General features: G+C 40.7%; 2 protein-coding genes across 2 annotated transcripts in view; one reads left to right on the top strand and one right to left on the bottom strand.

Moving 5' to 3' along the window:
* ACAD11 (acyl-CoA dehydrogenase family member 11) overlaps positions 1 to 17,653 on the top strand; it is a 28,591-nt gene that overhangs the window by 8,068 nt on the left and 2,870 nt on the right. Inside the window, exons 10-17 of the mRNA XM_084282906.1 lie at positions 1,243 to 1,320; positions 1,703 to 1,841; positions 1,953 to 2,060; positions 3,177 to 3,275; positions 14,011 to 14,077; positions 15,973 to 16,058; positions 16,261 to 16,332; positions 17,234 to 17,388. Coding sequence (XP_084139032.1) covers positions 1,243 to 1,320; positions 1,703 to 1,841; positions 1,953 to 2,060; positions 3,177 to 3,275; positions 14,011 to 14,077; positions 15,973 to 16,058; positions 16,261 to 16,332; positions 17,234 to 17,388 — 804 coding nt within the window. The remainder of the gene's footprint in view (positions 1 to 1,242; positions 1,321 to 1,702; positions 1,842 to 1,952; positions 2,061 to 3,176; positions 3,276 to 14,010; positions 14,078 to 15,972; positions 16,059 to 16,260; positions 16,333 to 17,233; positions 17,389 to 17,653) is intronic.
* On the bottom strand, positions 5,935 to 9,401 carry ACKR4 (atypical chemokine receptor 4). Its single transcript, XM_084282907.1, has 2 exons — positions 9,382 to 9,401; positions 5,935 to 7,027 (listed from the first exon to the last, which is right to left on the bottom strand). Exon 2 carries the CDS (start codon positions 7,024 to 7,026, stop codon positions 5,947 to 5,949), a length of 1,080 nt encoding a protein of 359 aa, XP_084139033.1. The 5' UTR covers position 7,027; positions 9,382 to 9,401; the 3' UTR covers positions 5,935 to 5,946.

Here is a 17,653-nt window from a genome sequence, read left to right as displayed (position 1 = left end):
ATTAGTTATTGCATCTTGGCTACCACTGTTTCTGTGCATTGCAACATGGCTATCTTTGGATTTCTTGTTAGCAGCTTTGCAGTTCAGTTTGAGGAACTGATTTGTCTTCATCTAGCATGGGGACAAGCATGTTGTTCCACTGACTTCTGTTTCTGTAACTAGTCAGCCATTTCTCTCAGCTAATGCTGACTATATGATGGGACAAGCTAACCTGTTTGTGTTTGCTTTCATCTGAAAGTATCCTGCACTGTTTTGTTTTGGAAATCTTAACACTCAGTAAAGTGTTTGTGCATAACTTCCATGACAGCGTGTTGCTGTTTTTTTCCGGGACTCTGTAAATCTCCTATTTTAAGAATATTAGGGTGTGGTTTGTTTTCTTTTTGCTGTCAGGCAGAAGTGCAGAGAACATATTAATCTGGAAGACTTATGAATGCATCTGCAAAGAAAAATTGAGAGCAGAAACACTTTATATCCAAGGTTTCCTAGAAGTCTGTTGGTAATTTGTTATGGATTGTCCAAGGAAGCCTTGCAATAATTAGGTGTACTTGCTTTAAAAACAAACAAACCACAAATAACCATGGAAGTTTTGCAGATGAATAGAATTGTGCTTATAAGTTATTTCTCATAACAGGAATTGCAAGCCAGGACTTGTAAAATCTGCAGGAAAAGGGCGATAATTAGTTCTAAAACAAGTTCTGGGCCAGTTAGACGGTACTAATCCTTGATGCTTGGAATGACTGATTACAAAAAAATGTTAAAAAAAAAAAATGTATTCTTTCAAATTAAAAAATTATCAACTAGCTTACACACCTGATTTTTGTGATGAGAAGCCTGACTCTTAAGTGTCAGTATGCCAGGCTTTTATTTGTTGCTTTACTTTTGGGTTCATTCCTGTTGTGTGGTGGTACTGTTGGCTAAGAGTTGCGTTTATCGTCAGAATACACTTGCTTTCTGCTTTTGTCAGCATGCGTTTTCAACCACTCTAAACTATTTCCATGTATGAAATAACGTGTTGACTGGGGTCATCTCCATGATGCATTTGAAGTCTTGCGAAATGAGGAAATTGCAGTTTGATTTTGAATTACATTTTATGTTTTATAGTGAAACCAACCATATAATTAAAAGCTGTGTTGAATATTTTATACTGGTTCCTTGAGGTGTAGCTGCGGAAAAGAAAACATCATTTGTGTATGTTACACATGTTCTTAGTTTAAACAGCAACTTTTTAATTGTTTCTCCTAGGAAATAATAGAATACTATGCTAGACATGGGAATACTGAGGAAAAATGGAAGAAACCGCCAGTGCTTGAGAGACTGAAGGTATGGGATAATAAATATTCTTGAACTCCCTAGCTGTGAAATAAACAGACATGGATTGTAAGAAATATTGGTTTATTCTGCTGGAGAAGTTATTCTCTCTACATGAAAAGAAACAGAATGAGGAACTGTGAAAGGAAAAGACGAAGGAAGGATGCAAAAGGAGTTGTGAATTACAAATGAGAAAAGCAAAAGAGAGTTATGTGAGGGGTGTGTCAGAACTTTAGTTCAAAACCATACCCACTGAAAATAGCCTTTGAAGAAAGGCATCAGATATAATGGACAGTATGCTAGGCAGGAAGGAGGAAAATGGTCAGCAAGCCAGAATTTAATTGCTGTTTAAAGATTTATTGCTAATGTTTTTCCCTCCTGATTCTCTGAACAGGAAATGGCCAGAGCAGAAGGTCTGTGGAACCTTTTTCTCCCAGATGTCAGTGGTCTCGGCCAGCTTGACTATGCGCTAATAGCTGAGGAGACAGGGAAATGCTTCTTTGCTCCTGAGGTTTTCAACTGTCACGCACCTGGTTAGCAAACCCTGTGCTTTAACTCCAGCACTGAGAACATTAAAAAATTGGGCATCTTATGCCTTACCATTTGTGTCTGAAGAAGTAAACATGACTGCTCCTTTCTTACAGACACTGGAAACATGGAGGTCCTGCACATGTATGGGACTGAAGAGCAAAAGAAAGAGTGGCTGGAGCCTCTTCTAGAAGGGAAAATTAGTTCTTGCTTCTGCATGACAGGTAATTTTTTTCTCAGAAAAAGAAAATGAGAAACCTTGGCAGAAATTTCAGAACGTCACATGCAAAAAGTATGAAAAGGCAAATTGTTGTATGTTAATGAATTCGTGCAGACATTTCCACAGTATCTGGGAATGTGATTGAATGTGAAATCACCTCTAAGGTATGAGTGCAAGGTGAAACACCCTTGTTGCCCTTCTCTGGTAGTTACTATTTCTCCTATTTTACTGTATTATCATTTCCATATGCTTTCAATTTAGTTTTAGTAGTAGCAAAACATATTTTATTGTACAAACCAGATTTATGATAGAATTTATCCTGTTCTTTTAAGTATGTTTTGGGGGTTCCCTAGAAACATACATATAGATACAAGTATCTTTATTCTGGTTTAAGATTTGTATTTTCACAGTATGTCACAGGTAGAGGTTTTAAGACATAACCTGAAGATAAATTGGAAAACATACAAAGGATTTGCTTTGTGTGTAGATCAGCATTATATTCATTTTTGCTTTTCAAAGCTTGTGGTATTCCGCATTTCTGGTAGCTTTTGAACATGTGATGTGAAAACGTGTATCTTCCCGTGTCTGAAAGAGTTGAGAGAACCCTCTCTTGCAGAGGTAGGCTCTTATTTTGCAATTTCTGTGTCACAATGTTCCCCAACAGGAAGAGGATGCTTTCACCTTAAAGAAGGTGGCCTACCCTATTCTAGATGTAACCTATTTCATGATCTATCACAAAAGTAGTTTAAATCTCTGTATTTTCATTTGACAAGTATCTAGGAGGATAAAGGCTGAGACATGACTGTTATCTAAGTACATCGGGAAGGGGAAGGATTTAAAAACATCACGGAAGGAAGAACAATGTTTACTCTCAAGAGTAGTCTGAGTTCAAAAACAAGCAAGTTTAAAGTGGCTATGAATAACATGTTATTAGAAAATAGAATACCTCTGATCACCAGCAGAGTGAGGTTCTGAAAGCAGCTTTTCTGCTGGGAGCAGAACAGCGATGCTGTCTTAAGAGTATGTCTAGATCCCTATATTTGTGGTGGTAGTACTACCTGTGTATTTAATCCAGTGATGTGTATTGGTGGTTTGTTTTTTTTTTTTTTCTTTAACACAGAACCTGATGTGGCTTCAAGTGATGCCACCAATATGCGATGCAGCATCGAGCGAGATGGAAACAGTTATGTGATCAATGGCAAGAAGTGGTGGAGCAGTGGTAAGTACAGAAACCCTACAAAGAGTGACTACATCTACAGTTCTTTACAAGAGCTGATAAAATTTGAAATGTTTGTCTTCCATTTCTGAGATGGAAAATTTACTCTTCTTGAATAAAGAGAATAGAAGGTAAAACAACAGAAAGAATAGAATGAAGCTTTTGTTCTGTGGAAGTCCAAGACTTAAATCCCATTGGAGTTTTTCGGTCCATTTTAGAACCTCTCAGTTTAGTTTCCAGAGTGAATGCTGCTATTGCTCTTCAAAGTATCTCTTTCCATCTGGTAACTTTCACGTTTATGATCACAGTCTTTAAGCTTTGTTTTTATGAAGATGTCTTTGGCAGCTTGTGTGTGAGGCTTGAGCAGCTCCAGTAAAATTTGGCCTGATTGTTAATCTAGTCTGTGACACTGACAGACTGCCTCCTACATGTGATTTTCATACCAGAAACTTCCCAGAAAAATCAGTGAGTTGGACTTTGTATTAAATGTCCCTGATTTTGGAGACCTTTTTTTTTTTATTTTATTTTATTTTTATTTATTTATTTTTTTACCAAAACATGAGTGATATATTCTGGAAAATGATAATTCACTAGGAATTTGGAAGCTGAGTTACTAGCTGTAACGAAACTTTAATGTTTCATTTGTGTACCTTTGTGTGGGCCAGCGACCTACGCAGATATGCTTGTGCAATACTTAAACTCACCAGAAGATAGGGCTTGCTCTCTTTCCTAGTACCACAGAACTGGAGGCAGGTGTGGTATCTAGCCTCCTGACCTAAAAGTGTCACTTGACTGCTAGCTGCTACCCTTGCTCAGGAAGTGTCTCACAACTGTGTTGCAGTTCCTAAGGAAGTAATGGGAAAGTGTTTTAGCAGGTCATACACAGAAAAAGAGTATTCAGAGTAAGCATCATTTGCTTTGTCTTACCCCTAATCAAAATAATTAGGGTAGTCAGATTTGTGTAAAGACAGACTCATAATAGGCACTGAAATGTCAAGAAGTTTGAGAAACACATACATGCAGCTTTGTCTTACATGTAGAATTTCATTTTCTGCCTGGCGGGGTTACAGCTCTGTCACAGTCTCCTTTTCTGCTGGGTTGTTTTTGTTTTTTTGTTTCTTCTCTAGTCTGGGTGAACATGAGGATCTTTGATGTTTGGGAATTCCAGAAGCCTGACAGCCCGGTCAGGATGTCATTTCAGGTGCAGTCGCTATGTGTGTGTGAAGACAAGTCGTAATTCACACACGCAGGAAATTAATGTATGTGTGAAGACAATGCAGGAAGTTGTTAGCTTCATTGGAAGAACTGAGTTTCTTACCATGCTATGTATGGGTGCTTTGCACATCTACAGTAAATCCAGCATAGTTTAAACATGTCAGACTTATGGTGGGTGTGTAGGCCATCTGTCGAGCACCTCTGATTTCCCTGTTCGTGCTCTGCTATTCCTCAAAATACTGGACTGAAATTCTCTAAGCTTTTGTCATCTAAACAGAGAGAAGAGGTTTGTGTCTTGTTTATGCTACAATCGTTTCTTGTCTGTCATCTTAGTTCTTTTTCTTTTAGTCCACAATTATGTAATTAGGAACAGTGACTAAAACTGGGAGATTCCTGTTGGCTTTCATAAGCCATAGCTCAGGCCCTTTGTTAGAGTCCATAGGATGTTTGAAGGCAGGGACAGTATGTTGTAATAATCCTTTTTTTTTTGCATTTGGAAACCTGATACATCAATGTATTTCAAACCTTTCCGGGGACTAAGAGAAAACTGCTGTTTTTCTGTAATTCTTGCCAGCCCTGGGGTAGAGGACAGCTTTGGTACTTCTCTATGGAAACACTGTAAATCCCACCAACCACAAGCTCCACATGGAGTCAGAACCTCTCTCGTTCAAAAAACCAAGGCCTCTAGCCTCTGCTGATTGATAAAAGCCTGTGATGAGAGATGTCAATACTTACTAAAGCAAAGCAAAGATAAAGATATGAAAAAAATGAAAGGCAGTGCACTTTTAATGTTCTTATATTTTATTGTATCTCAGCATAATTTAGAAGATTATAGTTATTTCAGTGTCTTGTTCATTTTACAGATTCTGACCGGAAATTCCAGGCCCTGGGTCTGAAAATTCTCTTAAAACTTTTTCTTATATTTCTGCTAATGCTTCAACTTCACTATTTTGGCATTTACATTTGAGGATACATTTACAGAGATGTGGAACGTGCCTCCCGTAGGACACTGGGCTTGTTGAAGTTTAGGGTGAGCAACAAATGGAGAGATGAAAGGTCATTTTAGGTAGCTACAGAGCAGGAGTTAGTGTTTTTTTTTGTGGAGGATGTTCTTGTTGCTATACGTATGTGAAAATACATCTAGAAAATAGCTTTTTTTCCCCTCTCAATTCTCAGCCATGAACCGATACCCCATTTTAAAATCTTAATATTTTGGTTTGTTTATGGCAAATACCTGAATTGTTCCTGGCACTTTCAGTATTTGCTCTTGCTCAATACTTAATTTTGATAATGATGTTCCACTTTAAATTGCAGTGTAGTGTCTTGGCTAGTCTGCAGGTTCAGAGATTCATCTGAAAGTTGGCTTGCAGAGAAACAGCTGTTGAAAGAAAACTTCCCCCTCCCCCCCCCGAAGTTAGTAAATAATTCCCCTTTTTGAGTAAGGTAATGCAATAATAGTCTATATGGTGAAGCTAACTGTTTGCTCAGTACGGTCTTCAGAATTCATAGAAATTTCTTCAGTCACTCCGTTCTGCTGTTGTCTTCTCCAGTGGCCGTAATTCTTTGCTATTTTCATAATGTGCATTTTAAAGGAGGCGCCCAAAAAGGCATACAGGAGAGGGTTCAGGCAGGCGTGGAACAAAGCGATGCTCTTGGTGACCTGGAGCGCAATGTCTATGGTTTTACTTGCATCACAGTCAGTAATCAATAAATAGATGATATCTATGGCTCGCCAGAACTTAACGATGTTGTAAGGTAGCTGAGTAAGAATGAAAGCGGCCACCACTGCCAGCAGAACCATGAAAGGTCGAGACTTTTTGGTGTTTGCAGATCTAAAGATTGCTCGAGCAGTGACCGAGTAGCAGGTCAGCATTACTAGGAAAGGAAGCAGAAATTCCAGGATAATTTCCAGGATTTGAATGGTCGCTTTTAAGAGCGTTTCCATGTTCGCTGGAAATACAGGAAGGCATTCGTTCCTGTTATTGTGCTTTTTGACTTGGTTAAAGATCAGTTCAGGGATACTGAGCAGTACGGCAGCCAGCCAGACGCAGCAGCAGGTCATGCTGCAGCGTTTGCCACCCCTTCTGTGCCCTTGGGATCCAGCAGTCGCCCTGTATCTGTCCACACTGATGCAGGCCAGGAACAGCATGCTAGAGCTGAAATTCATGGTGTACAGCGAAGAAGTGAGCTTGCACATGGATGTTCCAAGTTCCCATCCCTGCACTGCGTTGGCAGCCCAAAAAGGGAGTGTGAAGAGCAAGAGCAGATCGGCGATGGCGAGGTGCATGATGTACATATCTGTCTTGGTCTTCAGTTTCTTGCAGTAGGCATAAATTGCTACCACTAAGGAATTTCCTGCGACTCCGACAGTGAAAGTCAGTGCGTAGAACACAGGAAGGAATAATTTCCTGAACTTTCTCACATCGTCTTTTTCACAGAGAAGCTCGTACATGTTGTAATCTATGACAGAGTTGAGGTCCTCCTCCTCATCCTCAGTCCAGTAATCAGTTGAGTTGCTCATATCCCAGTCCATGACCATCCTAAAAGTCAAAAAAAAAAAAAAAAAAAAAAAAAGGGGGAGAGGGATGGATGGGAAGGAGCTAAGGGATTGAGAAGACAGACAACGAAGAAATAATATTGGTTTCAAGTTTTAAAATTTTGTACATAAAGCACAACTACCCCATGGAGTCAATTGCTGAACGGTGGCGGAAGAGCCTTAGTTTAGTCTTTGTCTCACGCAATGAACCGACTTATGCCCAAGTGGAATTTCTTACAGAATCAAACTAAGGTGGGCAGACTGAATCTTAGGAAACTGCTCAGGATGTTATGCACACAAAAGAATCTTGTCACATACAAAACTGCCCACAAGTACCCAAACAGTTCAGAATCTGAGCTGGTTTTTTCAAGTACTGCCTCATGATGGATTTATTCCATAAACACCAGGGCTGTATTCTCATTGCCTGTTTAAGGTTGAAGTTTAAGTGATCTTATCTTCAGACCGTGTCTTAAGCAAGCCATGTCCTACAGTATTGTATTCTGTTGTAATTGTTTTCATTGACTAATTTGCTGAAATTCTTTCTGTTGTAAACTACAGTGTTGCAGAGCCCCATTCTCTTAAAATAGATGGGATTAAGATTTCTTAACAGATGTAGCAAAATGCTGCTGAAAATGAAAAACATGTGCCCCTTTCTCGTCTTCTGCAATTTTCTGAATTTGAGGCCAATGTTACAGAAAACAGATTTTTATCTGACATTCTGCTCAGAGCTGCAGTTTTGCTTTTTCAAACTTTGAAAAACTCCAAATACTGTCTCTGTTTTTGAGACAGGAGGTTAAATGAACGTTTGCCAAATCTTTATGACAAACTATCTTCTTAAAAATATTTTTCATGTATTCTGCCTACCAGGAAAAAGAAGTTACTGACTGATGGCTCATTCAGGTATACAGACCAATTAAATAGACAGAAATGAATAATGTCTATTCTTACTTGATATTTATATTGTGGTGTTTTTTTCTAAGTGACTGTGCTGTATAATTTTTAAAAATTGTTTTGGTTAGGAATTAACCATTTGGTATGGCTTTCACCATCAATGACTATATAGAATTTTTTGGTTAACATTTCAAAACAATGATTACTCATAGTTTAAGTCTTGCAGTCTTATCATTTACTGTTGCCTAAATGAGATGTGCAGACTGGAAAGTAACGTAATTCTATTTATTAAGTTTATCAGGGGTGTCAACTCTGTGCCTAACAGTTCAGGTTAGCAGACTTTTTCAGCAGGGATGATCTTTCGCAGCTTTATAATACTTCAAGGAGAGATTTAGACATCAGCAGCAAATGTTTCTTTTTTTAGTAGAAGGGGAACTGCTGCAGCCTCAGTTTAATCCTCTTAGCCAAGATTAGAAAAAAAAATTAAAACTTTAATTGAAAAGTTCAGGCTGTGGTCTAAACTTCTATTACAGAACCTATCTGGGAATGCTTAATCATATTGCATCACTGGCAAATTTGCTTGGAAGCCAAATAACAAACACTTCAGTGCAAACTTTATGAAGTCTGGATATCACAAAGCAGTTTGGCTGTGACAGGGAACATGCTCTGCTGCCTTACGTGATTTTGGCTGACCTAAGTCCTTGACAGAAACAGTTATGTAGCATTCAATAGTTGACATTTCTCCCTTGAAAATAAAGTCATATTTTGGCTGGCACGCCTATTCGTATTATGACATTCCTCTTGATGTTGTTTCTCAGGCACACGCACGCTCCATAAAGCACAGCTGTCCCGCGGAGCCAGTTGCTGAACGGTGCAAGAACAGATTTAGTCTCAGCCCGCAGAGCGAGCCACTTTATGACCCAGCGGAATTTCTTACAGAATCAAATTCGTGTGGGTAGACTGAATCTTACAGCTGGAGAGTGCTCAGGATGTCATGCACAGAAAGGAGTCTTATTGCATACACAACTGCCCACACGTACCCAAAACAGCTCAGAACCTCAGCTGCTTTTTCAAGTATTGTTTTCTAGGAGATATGTTAATAGGTATATTAATAGACAGCATCGTATGATTTTTTGCATTATTTTTCCAACCTTCTAGTTAGATACAAATTCAGCATTTCTGTGTGATAAACTTGACATGGAATTGATCATCCAAATACACGTTGAATGAAGTTAATATTCCCAGTTTAAACATACAGACTTTTCTTTGATGAATCGAGCAGTAACCTCCTCCTCTTCTACTGAACGAATCTATTTTTAAAATTGGAAACAAGCATGTGCCTTAGTTAAATGAAGTCTCTCTGTAAAGCCAACTTAAGGAAGAGTAAATCCTAGCTCTTCTACTTGTAAATAAGATAGATACATCATTGCTAGCATACAGAACTGCAAAAAATAAAACAAAACTAACCTTTTGTCAGCAGAGTGGTAGCAGGTACTGCAACTGAGATGTGCTCCAGTGAAATGGTCTGAGTTGGTCTGACACGTTACATTTTGTCTTCAGGCACCACACCCTCCTCTGGAAATCAGTTGCACTTTCATTTTGACTCGCCAGTAAGAAGAAAAAAATCCTGCTTTCCTTGAAACTTCTGTGCTGAGGTGTCACGTTTCCTACTTTCTTCCCTGTTCCCTGGCATGCAAGTATTCTTTCAAACATCGAAACTCCTACTACTTCAGTATGTTACAGTTTGGGTTAGTCCTGAAAGTCCCTTTTTCATATAGTCAAAAGGGTTTAACAGATCACACACTTAAAATGTGAAAAGGAGGAAAAAGTGGGAGAGATCTTTTCTAGGACAGCAGCCAGTAGGAAGTCTCTGCATCGTTTCATCAGGGCAGTACTCTGCTTTTTGATAGCTGCCTATGTAAGGGTTTAAGAGAACCCTTTATCCCACTTTTTAGTAACTTTTCAGGGGATACAATGAAGAGATGGATGCTTTTTGTGGAATGGAGTGGAATGTTGGCTCATTCGGTATTAGATATTGAAAAAAACTGGGAAGGTGATAGCAAACAGATGTGAAAACAAGTAGCAAGCTGTCAGCCAGAGGATAAGCAGATACTCCTGCGCCCTGTGGGAGAGTTCTCAGGGAATTGGATGTTACCAGTCAGGCTCATAATCACAGCAGTGTTTGATAATATTTCTTCAGAAACTGTAGAGGAAAAATAAGATGCTGTTCCTTCCATGAGGCAATGTTTCTTCCACTTGTAAGTGTGCTGCCTGGGTTATAAGGAGGCAGTGCTTTTCCTGGAGATGAAAGATGCAACAGTTCTGTGTTTCACATGCAGATGTTGATATTTCAGCACTGAGGTATGGACTTGTGCTAAGAGTTCCTGAGATAGCTGGATCTTGCTTAAATTTCCACAATCCCTAGAGCTCAAATTGGTCTCTTGTGCAGGTATTGTCTTGTGCAGAGGGTCAGGAGCCTTTCCTGGTCTTTCAGAGCTTTAATTCTAGTTGGATTTCCCTGTATCCTGTAGCAATTGTATGAGTTTCAGTAAATGCAATATCGATGCCAAATGATGAAGAGAGGCTTTGGGCAGACCCGAAGTCAGGTTTCGCCTTTTGGCATGCTGGCTAAACTGACACACCTGCTAGGGCTGGATTAGCCATCTGTCTGTGTTTCAGCTATTTTGGAATACATGAAAGGAAAGGTTTTCGAAGTGGACAGCTCAGAACGTAACAGGCAGATGTTTTCCACATTCTTCTAGCTTCATTTGTGTTCACGAGAAGAAGAAAAATAGATTGGAAGAGAAATTACAGACCGAAGAAAGAATGCTGCAGTGTTTGTGCTGAGTTCTTAGCTAGAGCCTTCATCTTGAGTTGTCATAGCATTTTTTCTGGTGTTTGCCGTGATAGATAAGGATATTTGGGTTGCTTCCAGCATGTCTGCTCCTTGCAAGTCACGTCGTTGCTTAAGAGGCCTGAGCTCTGTATCCATAAAATAAGGGAGCCTCGCAGTTCTCCTGGATGGCTCGTCTCAATATTGTCCCCAACGTGATAGAATAACCAGGGCAGAACTGAGAAAGCTCCCTGGGGGGGCTTCTTATATGTCTGTGCATTTACCTGCAGAAAAGGCATTTGCATTGTCAGTGGCTAAGAGGTCTTGTGGGCAGGCTGCAGGAAGGCAACTCGTGTAAGTACCGGGCTGTTATTGCAGTGCCTCGGTTCCTCAGAGCTTTGCAGGGTACAGGGAGAAGAGAAGCCTCCAGTCAGGGTACAGGAATAATGCCATCACGCCAGGCTGCATTTTAGTATGGCCCTATGTGCTCAAAAGTACAAGAGTAGATGCAAAGTGCCAGTGGATTGTTTGACTAAGAAGCACCTGCAGCTGTGTAAAAATGGGATGGAGGAGGGGGAAAATTGAGATCCCCTTGTCTCCATTAGATCTCTACTGACAGCAGCCAACAGCGCGCTGCCATCCACCCTACTCAATCCAGTCTGTTCTTGGAGGAGAGTCCAGAACATCTGTCCGTCAGTGCCTCTGAAGTTGCTGAGATGGTAAATGTCATCACAGACCTCTGATCTTTAACTGGGAGAGGTAACCCAGCTGGCTGAGCAGTAACCTGACAAGAGCTATAGGTATTCTGAGTATTCAAGGAGTAGATTATCTTACCTTAGTCTTCCTAGCCAAAAGTTGAAAGATGGGACATTGAAAAACAGGTAACTAAGTTGCAAAATGAGAAACAGGTAATGAAATTGCAAAAATTAAGTGCCATTGGCTTATGAAACCAGTGAAGTTTGTACTGTCTGTGTCTGTGCTAGTTAGTACTCTCCGCCAAGAAGAACCCATATATGAGTTGATTTTGTGAAGGTCAGCATCTTGAGCCCTCGGATAGCAAAGATTAGGTTTCTCATAGGGTTGTGATCAGTCCTCTACGCACATTTTAAAGTGTCTTTGTCTTTGCATGTGTGAGCGCAATGAAGGGTTTAAACATACAATACGTTAGTTAAACTTACAATGACTCCAAGTGGAGCAGCATTGTGGTTTACAGGTTTTGGATAGGTCGGGCAGACATACGTATGAAAATGCTGATTATAAAGCCTGTCAGGGCAGAACTGTACTTAAAACTGACCTCCTAAAATCTCTGTAATTTCTGTTTGTTGGATTGTGAGTTTCTTGCAGAACTGCAACTAACTCCAGCCAAAATGACAGGCGTCTGTGGCTCTTCCCTCCCCTCCTCCTGCAATTTCTCTGAATTCCAGAAGTAACATGTGAATGCCATTTATAAACTAGGGATTTATTCCATCCAGGCAGCCTGCATTTTTTTCAAAGCACTGGAATCTTTCAGAGACCTGTGTTGGACTAGAACTTCTTTCTTTCTGGAATTTATGCTCAAAGTTGGACTGAAATTTGTTTGGGATGTTCAGAACTTTAGGCTGGAAGGAGCAGAAAGGCCAGGAATTTGTCCTTTTTTGCTGTGCTTAGATGGGAAAAAGTATGCATGAAACTGAGGTATGCATTTGCCTTCCAAGAACTTATTTGTTCTGATGATTTAGAACTCCTGACCAGATGTCTGGTTCTCAGTGAACTCCTCACAAAGTTCAACATGAAAGCTTCTTCTGATTTGTTCACAGAGTGGTGAAATTCTGCCTTTTTTTTTTTGAAGCAGGGATGTTTTTTGAGTGTAGTTTACAAAACCGTTTGTGTGCTGATGCCAGAAAGTCAAAATAACCTTTCTTGTAAACCTCACTTCAACATAAATGTGATTTAGAAGATACCACATGTGCAATTCTGTGGAAAAGGAGAAGAGTCAGTTACCCCTTCAGAGCCCAACACTTCTCCTCTTAGGGGAATACGCTGCAAAGCGTGTGTTGTGTTCTCTGGGGGCTGATCACCTGCCCGTTGTACTTGCCCAAATGAGTTGACTGAGTTCTTCCTTTTCTCTACCAAGCTGATTTATCCCTTCCCACCTCAGCTTTTTGCTCAGCTGTTTAGCTCAGAAGCCTAGCGCTGCCTGTGGGCCACAGATAGCCCTGATCAAAAACAAAGGACAAACAGCATGCTGCAGGAGAGGAAGGTGAACAGCCCTCAAAACAGATCAGAAGGAAATAAATCTCTCTTCTCACTTCCTGGCCATCCCAGCAGCTGGCCTTACAAGGAAGGAGCTCTTCTCGAAGCCAGGTGGTTGTATTGTGTAGGCCAGAGGCTCACAGGCCTTGTGGTAACAGCTGCCTGAACAGTTACAAAGGTAAAAGATCCTCGATTCTACGTGTCCAGTGCAGTCCTGCCCTCTTTTCCCTTTGTTGTGTGCGTGAGACATTGAAAGGAATGAGGGCATGCTTGGGTACTAAGGAACTTTGAAAGAAAAAAATAGCAGGGATTAGGTGTCTTAGAAAAATTTTGCCATTTTAATCGATGGTAGAATCTTTTAGGACCTGTACATTAAAATGTCAGCTTTATGCTACAAATATGCGTATCAAATAAGGTTGTCAATGGCTTGGGATGCTAGCAGATTATTTTCAGTCAACAATTTGCACTGAGCTTATTTATTTGAAGCACAAACTAAAATCAGTTGCTTAAGGGAAGTTCCTGAAGTTGTTGCAATAGTAGCAAAGTCATCAGTGATAACCCTTAAGAGGTCTTATTCGCCTAACTCACTGGCTATAATGTGGTCAGCATTTCATTCCCATGTAGATCCTCCAGTCTTTACAGATTGAAGAAGTTTTACTTTCGAATTGGCAGCATTTCACCTTCAGGTGTGCTTTGTGTTACACTTACTTGCTAAGCTGCAGTGGAGACAAAAGTAATTAGATTCCTCGTCAAGTTCCTTCTTGTTCTTTTTTCATAGGAACAGGTGGCAGAGCTGGGTCCTGGAGGGTTTGGATGTTTGGCTTTTGGTTTTCTCCCCATAAATCAATTCAATTTGCATACTAAGTAATAATACGGATTTTGTTCATGTTTGCTTACTGAGTATAAACACAGAAGTCGATTGCAGACTTGTTCCTGTAACACAAAAAGAAGGCAGATTTATCCACATGAAGCTTCATTTGATTCTGTATTGAGATTTTCATAGTGAAAATTATTTTTGTGACTTTTTTAAGGTGCTGGGAACCCGAATTGCAAAGTTGCAATTGTAATGGGCAAAACCAAAAACTCCTCAGCATCCAGGTAAGGAGTTACATTAGATTCAGAGAGTTACCTAAAATTTGTTTCACTGCTTGCAAAAACTTTAAGTGGGATAGCATTAATTGCCTTGATTGGTTGGCTGTGGGTGTGAATTACAGGGGACTTCCAAACCTGTTCGTGCATCTTTTTAGCAAACAATGTTAATGACCTGTTCCTGCTCTGCTCTCAGCTGCTGCTGATTGAAAGCTCTCAATTTTTTCACTCTCACCAACTTGCATCCACGTGCTTCCCCCTCCATTGCAGTAGCTCGAGTGTTTGTGCAGCTGTGTGATGAATTGGATCAGGAAATTCTCTGGAGTTCACCAACTTTATCTTGGCCGCAGTATTTTTAGTTTGAATTAGTTGTTTCCAGAACAGGAGAGTGGGGCAGCTTCCTCTGCTGCCAGTGTGCGTGCAGCTGTGTCGATGTGCACTGGATGCACGAAGTCAGCCCGTGTGTATGGGTGAGCTGGGTGGGCAGCCAAGATAGGCCTCATATTGCCTGCTGACACATGGCCACCGGCTCCCTAAATGGCCTCTTTTGTGCCATGACTGCTCTTAGGGTAGTGCCCGTTCTGCTGTCACCATCACTGGGATTAGGGCCCCGTGGCACACGTCCTGACTCTCTGCAAGCATCAGCCCACAGGAAGAGAGGAGAGTCAGTTGTTGTCTAGGGTAGAGAAGAATTTAGGACTTGAATGCACCTCTTTATGGGGTGTCATATCCTTATGTCAATAGCATGCTGCCTTTTTTTTCCTACTTAATTTGAAATGTATACCACCTTGGGCTTACAATTTGTAAGTGTGGCTTATGAAAATGGTTAATGAGAGAAATTGCTTGCTTAAACAATAACAAAACACAACTTTTCAAAGCTTGCCTGAACAGACAAGTACTAGTGGCCTATCAGAGACCTGAAGCTGTCTGCTAAGTTCTTCAAAAAATTATCTGTAGGTACAGAAATTAAGTTTGAGACACAGGGTGTTTATGTGAAGTTACGTGCATAGAGAGCATTGCACATCTTTAATCAGACCTACTCATTCCATTCCTACATAGGAATACAATTTTTCTTTTTGCTTAAAATAAGGGTGAGGCATGTCACGTTCAACTGCTATTACCGAACTGAAATTTCCTCTTGCAAAAATCTTATGCAAGCTGTGAGTAAAATGCTTTGTGACTGGTTCCACTGAAATCACGCAGCTTGTGACACACAAGATTAAAACAATTTTTATTGCCAAGTTGGATTTTAGCCCAAATTCCACTGATGATCAGAGGTTTTTGGATTTGATAAGCTTCCATTGAAAAGTAAACAGTAACTGTCTTCCAGCATACAGGATGCTTTGTCCAGAGGCTGTGCAAGCTGTGGCATCTGTTGAGCTCTTGGAAGCTGAACAAGAGTTCACGGAAGGAATTGTTGTTCTGCACTTTCTAGAACAGGAGACTTGAGTTCCGGTACCTGGGAAGTCGCCTCCAGTCTTGTGTGACTACTAACTGCCCTTACATTTCCTGGAGGAATTTAAACATGAGGGTCATTTTCCTGAACTACGGGCAAGCCAAAATTATGACGATGATAAATGTGTTTTGAGAACAAAAAGGAATAGCCGAGAGGAGGAAATGGGCTGTGCGATACAGGAGCAGATGGTAGAAACTTGCACAGGTGACAGACACGATACCTTTTCATTCATGGTGCATTAGATGGTAAAGTTCAAGGAGGTTTGCAGCACGCGTGCCATACTATGTGCAGGCAGGATGGCTGCAAGCAGTATAGGTAAATCTCACAATTTTCTTTATGGAAGTGCTAAAGGGAGGATAGAAAATAAAAAAAAAAAAAAAAAGAAAGGGGAGGGGACAGAGGGGGCAGCTCAAAGTTAATTGCAACTTGTATCTTCTGTCTTGATCAGGTACAAGCAGCACAGCATGATCCTTGTTCCCATGGACACGCCAGGAGTGAAGCTGATAAGACCCCTCTCCGTGTTTGGCTACCTGGGTAGGTGATGGTTATTTATCAGCTGTATGGCTGGTAAGTTGTTGGCGATCTCAGCAGCTGCAGTAATATTCATGAATATTGTATACGACATAGACCAGTAAAATGCAGACAAACAGTCAAATTGAAGGCCTGTATTATTTTTTTTTAAATGCATATTGCATCCTCCTTCATTTTATTTATTGTGTTTTCTCTGTACCTGCAGATGAGATCCACGGAGGCCACTTTGAGATACATTTTAATGACGTGCGAGTACCTGCCTCCAATATAATACTGGGTGAGTTTCAGTATTAATTCCTTCTTAGCACGTACAGCAACAAACCAAATTTTACAAAACGGTTTGTTTTATGACTCATCCTACGTTAGCGTAAAATGCTAGTGGGGGATTCCTTAGATAAGGTGTGTCCCCCAGGACTGGCTGGCTGAGCCAGGTTCTCAACCACGTGTAAGAGGGAGCCACGTGTTCTGTAGCAGCCTGGCTGCTGCCTGAATAGAGCTTGTTTAGAGCAAAAAGATGATTGAAGGAAGTAAGGTAGCTGTAGCTGTTGTGCAAAAATCAGTTCCCTGAAGCAGAGCAAAGCAGAAACCATCAGTGGCATTCTTTCCCCCAAGCCAGTTTTTGTAGACTTAACTGCTTTTTTAAAAAGATTGTTCTGGTGCAGTCTGTGGCCAGCCAAACCTGGGTACCTGCAGATTTAGCAGAACTGAAAGAAAAATGAAAGAATGAGCCGGCCAGCTCTGTGACCTGCTGCAGGGACACCTTTGCTCTAGTTCTCTTAGCTGGAAAACATCAGCATTTAATTTTTTTTTTTTTTTAAATTATTTTTGTTACTCTGAAAGAACTTGCTCTCTGTAGTAGCCCTTGGACTTGGAAAGCTCAAAGTTTTCCCCCAGATTCTTATACCAGGCATCAAAGGTGTATTTTTCAGTGTGAGATTAACATTAAATCAGGTAAACCAAAGCCTCTCAGAAACCACCTTGGGGTGTTCTTTGTGCTGTAGGTTGTATTAACAGTAGGTTAATACAGACCTAGTTAAATGAGCACAACAATCCCACAAAATAAGCTTTCAGGTTTGCTTTTAGCAGTGATGCTATGTGGCCCCTTCTGCTCTGAGCCACGAATTGTTTGAAGCAGGAACCAAGGAATGTGCATGTACCTGTTTTTTCTTTCCCACCAGGTGAGGGAAGAGGGTTTGAGATCGCACAAGGTCGGCTCGGGCCAGGCCGAATTCATCACTGCATGAGGTCCATCGGTGCGGCTGAAACCGCTTTAGAGATCATGTGCCAGCGTGCGGCAGAGAGAGAGACTTTTGGGAAGAAGCTGTACCACCACGTAAGCACGTTCTCTCTTTGTCCTAGTTCACGCAGTCCAGATACCACCTGTTGTTTTGCCCATGCAATGGACAGTGCAATAGCTGTGCCCTGCCATGAAGTTACTGTTAATGATGCTTCAGAGGTCTAAGGAAAAAAAAATCATATTGGGAGGCTCCCATTTTTCACTGTAACTTTAGGATTTTTTTTTCCTTACAATCCTTAGCTGGTTTTCAATACAGATTTTGCTACTACGGTTTTCATCTTCTTCTAGTGATGTTTGGACA

The sequence above is a fragment of the Netta rufina genome (genome assembly GCF_964035555.1).
Source record: "Netta rufina genome assembly, chromosome: 2".
NCBI lineage: Eukaryota > Metazoa > Chordata > Aves > Anseriformes > Anatidae > Netta > Netta rufina.
Note: the sequence above shows the minus strand (reverse complement) of the source record. Positions and strands in the feature narration are given on the sequence as shown.

Bases quoted from the DNA above. Each gene is read 5' to 3' on its own strand.
- ACKR4 (XM_084282907.1), bottom strand. From the start codon at position 7,026: ATGGTCATGGACTGGGATATGAGCAACTCAACTGATTACTGGACTGAG.